At 40.0% G+C, this 11,189-nt stretch overlaps 1 protein-coding gene across 1 annotated transcript; it reads left to right on the forward strand.

Annotated features, from left to right (window-relative positions):
- The first annotated feature begins 149 nt into the window (after positions 1-149).
- On the forward strand, positions 150-9,322 carry LOC107738581 (transmembrane protein 181-like). Its single transcript, XM_016550345.1, has 16 exons — positions 150-315; positions 3,147-3,250; positions 3,684-3,745; positions 4,265-4,352; positions 4,425-4,549; positions 4,674-4,793; positions 5,816-5,896; positions 5,974-6,073; positions 6,271-6,401; positions 6,472-6,563; positions 6,651-6,708; positions 7,606-7,746; positions 8,134-8,141; positions 8,560-8,675; positions 8,766-8,832; positions 8,911-9,322. The coding sequence occupies exons 1-16, from the start codon at positions 197-199 to the stop codon at positions 8,993-8,995; spliced, it is 1,497 nt and encodes a 498-aa protein (XP_016405831.1). The 5' UTR covers positions 150-196; the 3' UTR covers positions 8,996-9,322.
- Positions 9,323-11,189: the final 1,867 nt, after the last annotated feature.

The following is an 11,189-nucleotide window of genomic DNA, read 5'->3' on the forward strand; positions in this document are numbered from 1 at the left end:
CTGAAGAGTCAAGGGACGTGTTTGTCACTATATTTAGTGACTTGAGTTAGGGTCTTGCGGTGTATTTCGTGTCTATGAGCCCTATGTAGTGAGCCCTACCTAGTGAGCGGAACCCTGTCCGCGGTCCTGAACGCGTTGGATCACGTGACCGACCCCCTGCGCCTCCCGTGTCCCGCAGATCCGTCGGTGAGGAGGCATGGAGCGGCCGGAGAAGCCTGTGCTCGGGGAGATGAAGCAGCTCTGCAGGAGAATACAAGAGGCCTGCAGCGAGCTGAAGGAGGACCTGACGCCCTACAAGATCGAGCGCTTCTACAGGTAACGAGCTCTCAACACATTAGATTACTCGTGTTTAGACACACACAGACTGTGGCGTGTTAGTGTACACCTGTGATTAATTTCTCACAATGACCAGACCAATAAATTCATACTATATGGCATGAATATGTAATATTTTATTTATTTTAAATGTGCGCTACATTTTCGTTTTGAATGAATCCCTGCGTGCACAGTAAAGCTACTCTCTGAGGCTTTGAATCGCTACATTACGAGTTAGATTGTATTATTTGATATAAAACGGTAAGGCAGATGGCGCATGCGCACTGCGGCGGGGGTCACGTGACCTCGTGCGGGTGACGTCAGCGGGCTGATGTGTGCGGAAGAGCGCGGCCAGTAAACACACTTCTGATTTATTATTCGCGTCGCAGACGGAGTAAAAGCAGCGCGATGGAGCGGTAAGTGCGCGGACGGATCGCAGCATCAGATAAACACACACACACAGAAGAAGCGCTAGAGCTCAGGAAACGCGTTTGGCTCCAGATGTTTGAGAGATAAACTGATCACACGTGCGCGGCGCGCGCTTCACACTAATTACTGTTATGAATAATTTATTTATATGTGGGGTTGCTTTATATTTAGAGATGCTTTTGTGTGTCGTGTTTGCCGCTGCCTCCGGTGGGCGTGATCTTATTTCATTTCCCTGTGAGAGTGTGTGTGTGTGTGTGCGTGAGAGTGTGTGTGTGTGTGTGTGTGTGTGTGTGCGTGATGGATTGTAGCGTGGTAGAAGACTAGTTAGGTACGCAGAAGCTAATCCAGTAAGGGCTTTATAGGTAAGTAATAATATTTTGTAACTGATACGGAACTTAATGGGTAGCCAGTGCAGAGACTGTAAAATTGGGGTAATATGATCATATTTTCTTGACCTGGTAAGGACTCTAGCCGCTGCATTTTGGACCACCTGTGGCTTGTTTATTGAAGATGCAGGACAGCCACCTAGCAGTGCATTACAATAGTTCAGTCTAGAGGTCATGAATGCATGAACTAGCTTTTCTGCATCAGAAACAGGTAACATGTTTCGTAGCTTGGCAATGTTTCTAAGATGGAAGAATGCTGTTTTTGTAACATGGGAAATATGATTTTCAAAAGACAAGTTGCTATCTAATATAACACCCAGATTTTTGACTGTAGAGGAAGTAACAGTACATCCGTCTAGTTGCAAATTGTAATCCAAGAGATTCTGTGTACTGTCTTATGGTCCAATAAGTAATATCTCTGTCTTATCCGAATTTAATAGGAGAAAATTATTGGTCATCCAATCTTTTATATATATCTTCTATATTTCTCTAATATTTTGAATGAATAACGCAGCAACTGCTGCGTTAACTAGTCGTGGGCTAAACTAACAAAACATTAAACTACACTTATATCATCATCACCGCATCTCGTGCTCCACTGATGACGCTCCCTGACGCACTCCTAACATTCAAATGCAAATGTTTATTTTAAATTCGACTAATATTCATTCTTTACTCACAATCTCCTCATCACAGGCACAGCCCTCATGTTTGTGTTCGTGTGTGCGGTCTGCGTCACTCAGAGCACGTGCCTACAGTATATCGTGCGCTATATCGAACATTTTTTATATCGTTATCGAAGAAGGTGTACCGTCGATAAATATCGATACCATTTTATCGCCCAGGCCTATCCCGTATTTTCTAATAATATTACCAAGGGGCAACATGTATATTGAAAATAGCAGAGTACCCAGGACAGATCCTTGTGGCACTCCATACTTTACTGGTAATAATTGTGATGACTCCCTGTTTAAATAAACAATGTTTTAAAATATATTTTAAAAATAAAAATTATATTTTTAATATATTGCAACATTATATCTATCTATATTTATCTATATATATGAATTAAACATGTATGTGTAACCGTTGAAAAACTTTTGTAACTGTTATTGTGGTGTGGATATGAATCAGTATTGCATGTGATGTGGACTCGTGACTCATGTGTGTGTGTGTGTGTGTGCTTGTGTGAGACGTGAGTGCAGCAGTCGTATTTGTCAGTCTAGAAAATGTGCTGAATATGCGTTCTGTGTGAATAGCTTGGTTTCGGTTTTAACCTAATCAAGATCTTCCCCGCATTGAGCTTCTATATTTCTCTAATATTTTGAATGAATAACGCAGCAACTGCTGCGTTAACTAGTCGTGGGCTAAACTAACAAAACATTAAACTACACTTATATCATCATCACCGCATCTCGTGCTCCACTGATGACGCTCCCTGACGCACTCCTAACATTCAAATGCAAATGTTTATTTTAAATTCGACTAATATTCATTCTTTACTCACAATCTCCTCATCACAGGCACAGCCCTCATGTTTGTGTTCGTGTGTGCGGTCTGCGTCACTCAGAGCACGTGCCTACAGTATATCGTGCGCTATATCGAACATTTTTTATATCGTTATCGAAGAAGGTGTACCGTCGATAAATATCGATACCATTTTATCGCCCAGGCCTATCCCGTATTTTCTAATAATATTACCAAGGGGCAACATGTATATTGAAAATAGCAGAGTACCCAGGACAGATCCTTGTGGCACTCCATACTTTACTGGTAATAATTGTGATGACTCCCTGTTTAAATAAACAATGTTTTAAAATATATTTTAAAAATAAAAATTATATTTTTAATATATTGCAACATTATATCTATCTATATTTATCTATATATATGAATTAAACATGTATGTGTAACCGTTGAAAAACTTTTGTAACTGTTATTGTGGTGTGGATATGAATCAGTATTGCATGTGATGTGGACTCGTGACTCATGTGTGTGTGTGTGTGTGTGCTGCAGGTTGGCACCCATGCGTCTATACACTCTCTCTAAGAGGCACTTCGTTCTGGTGTTCGTGGTTTTCTTCTTCTGCTTCGGCGTCTCCACTCTCATCGGTGTGTCAGGTAAGAGCTCTGCTTTCCCAGCATTCACCTGCTCGCTGTCGTGCTCCCAACGTTTCATTCGAGACCCTCAGAGACCTAGTGTGTCATTTCACAACTCTCGTTCAGTGCACTTAAAAGGTAAAAATGCCTGTTTATTTGAAAACATCTACCATTTAAATCTTCCGTTATGATGAAGTTACTAAACAGTTTATTTTTTATGAATATTACAAGTCTCCAGATCATGAAACTTTATATATATATATATATATAAAATCCAGACTAGATCGAATCCCAGCGGACTGAGCACTGTGTTTCAGTAACTCTAAACGAGTGCATTCTCAGAGAAAGGCACACAGTGGCTGATTTCTATCCTGGCAGGACTGAAACACACAAAAGCAAGGCATTATTATATGAGATGTGCAGCTGAACTGACTGATAAACGTCTCTCCTGCAGGACCGAAGATCATCAGTGAGAATTATTACAACGGTTTAAGCGTCAGCGCCAATGGATCAAAGGTGAGAGTCGTGCGATCAGCTGCAGATTTGCTCCTAAATATTTATTTCTTTTGCCTCTCCTGCTCACCAGTGCTGCATTTATTTGATCATAAATACAGTAAAAACTGTGAAATATTATTGCAATCTAAAACAGCTGTTTTCTATGTGAATCTCTATTAAACTGTAATGTATTTCTGTGATGCGCAGCTGTATTTTCAGCATCATTACTCCAGTCTTCAGTGTCAGATGATCTTCAGAAATCAGTCTAATATGCTGATTATTAGAAACATTTCTGATTATTATCAATGTTGAAAACAGTTGTGCTGCACAATATTTTTGTGGAAACCTTCATAGTGTATTTTTCAGGATTCACAGATGAAGAATATTTCATATTTTTATTGTATTTTTAATCAGATAAATGCTGTCTTGGTGAGCAGAAGAGACCCCTTTCAGAAACATTTAAGCGTCTCTATTATTCCAAGCTTTTGAGGGTTAGTGTAAGTGTATTTTGGGGTTAAATGTGAGCGGTTTTGTCTTCAGACCGGCCCTTTCGACCTCAGATCTCAGCCGCTGTCCAACTACAACCAGCAGCTCTGGCTCACGTGCATCATTCAGCTGGACAGCAACAGTGAGCCGTCTTCATGCACTGATTCACTGGCTCTGTTTGTGAGCGAGTCGTGCTGATGAAGTGTGTCTTCAGTTGCAGATTTGAGTTTGAGGGAGTTTGGGATGAACGTGGAGCTGCAGGGTGTGATGCAGGACGCCAGCGTGATGCGCATCAGCAACAACATGCACAACAAGAACCGAAGCCTGCACTGCACCGCCGTGAGTGTGTGTGTCTGTGTGTGTGCGCGTGTGTGTGAGAGTGTGCGTGTGCGCGTGTGTGTGTCTGTGTGTGTGTGATGCTCCGGCCGTCAGTGCGATCCTCATGAGTGTGTGTGTGTTACAGCATCAGCAGGCGTGTGACGAGATCATCGTGCTGCATCTGGGATATCTGAACTACACTCAGTACAAGATCAACGTCAGCTTCAGGAACCTGCAGGACAGAATCAGAAACGTGACTTTTGTGGTGAGTTCAGATTTTAGCTCTGTTCTGCATGTCGAGAGAAAAAATCTGCTGATGTGCAAAAGCGGCCTAATATTAGGTAGCTGAATGCTGGACTCAAGAGGACCTCAGATGATGCCAACCCTGAAACAACATACAGAACTACCACATTTTGCTATAAGTTTGATTGCATCATATAATAATTGCTGTTAATAGTGTTCATCGTCTGTTTTATTACGTCTTAAATTGATTTTTCCGTACATTTCTGCCATATGTACATTAATTGACAGTCACCACTGATAAGCTACCACTAAATATTGTAGAAACTTAATTTGCTGTAAAGTTGCTTTGCAATGATTTGTATCGTGAAAAGCGCTGTACAAATAAACTTGACTTGACTTGACTCAAAAAAAATTTCAATAAAACTTTCCCTCATGTACAGCTTTTCACAAAATAAAATAAAAGATGCTGCAAATTAGATATATGGATTAGCTTTAATGGTTTTTCGGTTTTAATTATACACGTATTAAATTTAACTCACAATCTCCAGAAAAATATGTTCAAAAACTCAACTTTACATAAACACAAGTTTATAAATATATTAGGGCTGTTGGTTTAACCCGTTAATGTGCTGTGATTTAATTATGGAAAAAATAAAGCGTTAAAATATTTCAATCAAAGTCACAGCAGATCTGACGAGTCTGTGAGCGACACACAGCGGTGATTCGTTACTGAATGAATCTGTGGTTCTGAGTGAATCGAGTGAGTCAGTGATTCAGTGACTCGTTCTGCGTCCCAGTGTTCACACTCTCCATCCTAAACCGTATGTGAGATGAGAGGAAGTGCGTCCTAAAGCATAGTATGTTGAAAAGAGTTCTACGGATACTCTAATGGCTCATATTACCCACAATCCACTGCGCTTTGGTGAAGGATTCGGTTCGGAACTACAAACAGGAGCTGGATTCATTCAGCAGATATGATGCAGTACAGCAGTGAAATCCAGGATCACGCTCGAGTCTGTTTCTCTGTGTTTTGTGCTTCCTCAGTTTAAGATGTACAACGCCACGTTCTCTCAGGTGGAGATCTGGTTCCGCTTCGTGTTTGTGGTGATGACCTTCATCGTGACCGTGAGTTACCGCCGCAGACCGTCTGCATGACTGAGCGGATCTCCGGCGTCTGATGCTCATGTTGTGTTTGTGTGCAGTGTGTGTTCGCTCACTCCTTGCGCAAGTTCTCCATGAGGGACTGGGGCGTGGAGCAGAAGTGGATGTCTGTTCTGCTGCCGCTGCTGCTGCTGTATAACGGTGAGAGGATGGAGGACAGCAAGAAACTAATGAAAATTCAGCGCTGCATCACAGAAATAAATTACAGTTCAACAGAGATTCACATAGAAACAGCTGTTTTAGATTGTAATAATATTTCACTATTTTTACTGTATTTTTGAGCAAGTAAAAGCAGCCTGTGTGACTTCTTTATCTGATGTGCCGATGCTGTGTTGTAGATCCGTTCTTCCCGCTGTCGTTCCTGGTGAACAGCTGGTTTCCGGGAACGCTGGACGCGTTCTTCCAGGCTCTGTTCCTGTGTGCACTGCTGCTCTTCTGGCTGTGTGTGTATCACGGGCTCCGAGTGCAGGTACGGCCCCCGACGGCCCTCGCTGGAGCACACCCTCGGCTCGCTCACTCACCTGTGCTCTCTCCTGCAGGCAGACCGGAGGCTCCTCACCTTCTACCTGCCCAAGCTGCTGATCGTGGGGCTGCTGTGGCTCTCGGCCGTCACGCTGGGAATCTGGCAAACGTGAGAAACCTGCTGCTCTTCACTCACAGCTGCTGTCTGATGGGATCTTCATCATGCTTTTATTATTATTATTGTTATTATTATTAGGGTGAATGAGCTGCAGGATCCCACGTATCAGTACAAAGTGGACATCCAGAACTTCCAGGTGAGTTTCTCTCAGCTCCACACAGTCAAAATAATCATATTACTGAATATAAAAAAGAATGTTGTTTTCCAGAAAAGAAGTCACACTAAACACAGATGAGTCACATTTTACTACATTCAGAAATAATGTAAAAAACAAGTAAAATGAAACATAAACACTGTTCCCCTCTAAAATAAATCCTTCACTTGTGATGCTATTAAGGAATGAAAAATATAATTATAAAAAAAATTATAGTGGTGTTTGTTATAAACAGTATTTGTTTTTTTTATACATTTCAGATGATTCAGAAAAAAACTTAAATTCTGAAAAATACTGTAAAAAAAAATCTGAAAAAAATACTGTAAAAAAATAATAAATGCAAATACTGTAAACAAAATTAAAGAATGTAAGTCTCAGATTTTCAGATCCGAAATCAGAAAACACAGTAAAAAAAATACAATTGAAAAAATTGTCTTTGGAAAAATAAAAACATTTTACATTTTCGGGAAATACATTCCGGAAAAACCCCCACAAAAAAGTTTAAAAAGGCACAGAATATTTTAGATAATAATAATAATAATAATAAAAATTATCCTGGAAAATATGGTTTAAAAAAGTGACTCCTTGAAGTATGGGTAAAAAATACATTTAGTCGCTTTGGAATATAAGTTGCAGCTTGTTTCTATAATAACTTATATTCTGAAAATACAGTGAGATAATTGAAAAGCTAATTGTGTTACAGAAAATATGGTTAAAATAAAATATAAGAATAAAATTAAAGTCACTTTGCAGTATGGGTTGCATCATGTTTCAGATGATAAAAATCTTCTTATTTTGGAAAACACAGTTAAAAAAATAAATGCAACTTCATTTACAGAAAATACAGTAAAAAAAAATAAACATTTAAAATTGCTGCAGGGCATGAAGATCTTCTTTCTGCTGCTGGTGGCTGTGTATGTGCTGTATCTGCTGTTTCTGGTGCTGCGCGCCTGCTCCGAGCTCAAGAACACACCCTACACAGGTAACACACACACACACTCACACACACACACTCTCACACACACACAATAACTCACACACACACTCACACATACACACACACTCTCTCTCCCACACTCACACACACTCTCTCTCCCACACTCACACACACTCTCTCTCTACAAACACGCGCACACACACACACACTCTCTCTCTACAAACACGCGCACACACACACACACTCTCTCTCTACAAACACGCGCACACACACACACACTCTCTCTCTACAAACACGCGCACACACACACACACTCATTCCCTCACACACACACACACACCTCTCACACACCTCTCTCACACACACACACACACTCATTCACTCACTCACTCACTCACTCACATTAATATTTCAAATTAGTTTTATATTTTCCAAGTTTTAGTAATTTTACTGTTTGTCCTTTTATACAGTCTGTACTGTTTTTTTGTTGTTTTTTTTAGAGCATCAAGTTAAACCAAATACTTTTAAGTTTAAAGTTTAAAAAAATATATATTTTTAACGTTTTTTTTATTTCAAGTAACAGAAATATTTTAAAGGTTTCGTTATATCACAACTTTCTTAAATTTAGTGATTTGTTTTAATGTTTTTTGTCTTTTTTTTTATAAATTTAAAATGTATAGTTTATTAATTGTATATATTAGTTTTAGTTATTTTAATAGTTCAAGTTGAAAATAAGATATTTATATTTTATTTCAAGCAACAAAAATATCTTTGTGGTTTTAGTCAACTATAATAACCCTGGTTTAAAGTCATACTATTAGTTTATTTTCAATTAGATTTTGTTTGAAAGGTTGAAAATTTAGATTACATTTTTGTTAAATGGTTGAAATCTAAAGTGGTTCTCCTGAGTGTGTCTCTGCACCCGCGGAGTTTCTGTCCTTCTACGGTCTGCTGAACTTCTATCTCTACACGCTAGCCTTCGTCTACTCGCCCTCCACAAGCACTCTGTACGGTGAGTCCATCGCCGCGCGCTGTTTCTGCAGCAGAGCTGGCCTTCGTCACGCAGACGTGTGTGTGTGTGTGTGTGTGTGTGTGTGTGCAGACTCGCAGCTGAAGGACAACCCTGCCTTCTCCATGCTCAACGACTCGGACGATGACGTCATTTACGGGTACGTCCCCACATCAGGACACTCATGCCATCCACACCATGCTTTCTGATGCTCCTGTGTGGATCTGTTTCTCTGAAGGAGCGATTATGAGGAAACGCCTCTCCAGAACGGCCGCGCCATCAAAGCCAGCGCCAAATACCAGGATGAGAGCGGGAGCGACTGAAAGCGGAGTGACTCCGGATCGCTGGCGTGTGTGTAAAGCTACAGTGGCGTGTGTTTGAGTGTCAGCGAAGGGCAGCATTAGATCTGAGCTGCGGCTGATGATCAGTGTTCAGACTCTATCAGGATGAATGTCACGGTTCACCTGCAAATTAAAAGGAGAAAAATGAATCATGTATATTTTCCTGAAGCTGATGTTTAAAGCACATTTAACTCCTGAAATGATGAAAACCACACGATGAGTTTACCTTAAATTCAGTAACACCGAGTACATTGATGTTTAGTTTTACAAAATGTATTTAGGTGTAAACATATAAAAAAAATTATGTAGAAGTATTTTCATATAAAAATATGAATATCGTTTTTTTTTTTTTGCAATGCAGTAATAACAAATTAGGGTCAAATGTGCTTAATTGACATTAAAATAAGTATATAGGGTATTAAAAATAGCAGTCTTTTTCTTGATTTTTGAGTGAAATATATTGGGAATTTCTTGACCGTGTTTACCAGAGTTTTTTCTCATCGATCAGACTCCATGAATGATGTGAGGACGCTGCTTATGTGCATTTATTTCTAATGATTTCTGGCTCGTTTGGCCAACATGGAGATCCTGTGTGCTCCTTCTTTCCTCACTCTGGCTGCACACGCTTCTCTCTCGCCGTCTGCTTTTGTGTGTTTATGATTATGATGTGGGTCTGAATCACTTCCAGAAGCGCCTTGTTTTTGTCACTGTAAGCACTGTTTGTTCACTCCGTTGTCTTAATGTAGTGAAGGTTGACGGTCAGTGCTGGGCTCTGTGCTCCTGAAATGCTGATTTGTGTTTACTTGAGTCTGTTTGATGGAGTGGTTTATCTGTGATGAGTGAAGGTGATGGTCACAGGACCTCTCCACATGTACACGAGATCATTCCCAAACTTTTCTTTTGTGACGTCTGAGTGAATGTGGAATAAAAGCTCCAGACATTTTTACATGTGCTTTTATTGTACACGGGATTGGCTGAAGGTGTAGTTCAGTCTGAACACACTGACGATGCAGTACAAGTGTTTATCCTCCCATCAGGCCGAGCAGCTGCCTGCAGAAGAGCCACATAAATACACTTACATCTGCTCATATATTACTATCCTCAATCTAAAATACAACTAAAACTTTCATACATTATTAAATAAACTGCAACAGAAGAGCAAAGCTTTACTTTTTTGTTTTTGTCATAAACAGACAAAATGTCTCAGATTAGTAAGCATAAGAAATTTTTAATATTAGGCAAATATTAATGTTGTTGTGGTTGTTGTCGGTGGAACGCTCGGCGGTTGTCATGGAAATGACGCACACGTCACGACGCGTTTAAAACCAGTCCCCTAAAGGAGAATATGAATGGAGGTTTTACTTCCGCAACTCGACTGTGTATATTTTCAGTGTTAAATGTACTAATAAATGTGTGTTACTTCGAATAACAATCCAGTAATGTAAGATGATTAGCGCTCTGTGTTTTGTGAAAGGCGCGGCTGTAAACGCGCTACTTGTTTGTGTCCAGCAGGCGGAAGTCACGCGCAAACAGCGCTGCGGAATCATGGGTAATGTAGTTCCGCTGTTAAACAGGACTATTCAATAATAAACATAATATGTAATTTAAAAAATGAGAACCAGCTGGCTTCAACAAAAGCATACTCTATCGATTAACACTCTCGTAGCTCGCAGTAGCACCAACTTTAAAGGTTTAATAAGTTATCGTTAAAAATCAACTCCCCCATGAAGAAAATTAATGGTGTTTTTATTTCCGGAACTGGTCTGTTTATATTTTCTATATTAAATATACTTTGAAATTTTTTTTGTTTTTTTTGGAAGCTTATGGAAGATTTGCACTCTACCTGAATGTTACATTTCAGACGTATGGACAAGCTTTTATTTTAAAATAAAATAAAAGTCAGTAGCAGGATACCTTAAATTTAAACTGTATTTGCTTCAGATTTATTATCATCACTAGATAAAATGTTTTGTGAGTGTGAGTGAGTGTGTGTGTGTGTGTGTGTGTGTGTGTGAGTGTGAGTGAGTGTGTGTGTGTGAGTGAGTGTGTGTGTGTGTGTGTGTGTGTGTGTGAGTGTGAGTGAGTGTGTGTGTGTGAGTGAGTGTGTGTGTGTGTGTGTGTGTGTGTGTGAGTGTGAGTGAGTGTGTGTGTGTGAGTGAGTGTGTGTGTGTGTGTG

This window comes from Sinocyclocheilus rhinocerous, unplaced genomic scaffold (genome assembly GCF_001515625.1).
Source record: "Sinocyclocheilus rhinocerous isolate Xijiao unplaced genomic scaffold, SAMN03320098_v1.1 scaffold3662, whole genome shotgun sequence".
In the NCBI taxonomy this organism is placed as follows: Eukaryota; Metazoa; Chordata; class Actinopteri; order Cypriniformes; family Cyprinidae; genus Sinocyclocheilus; species Sinocyclocheilus rhinocerous.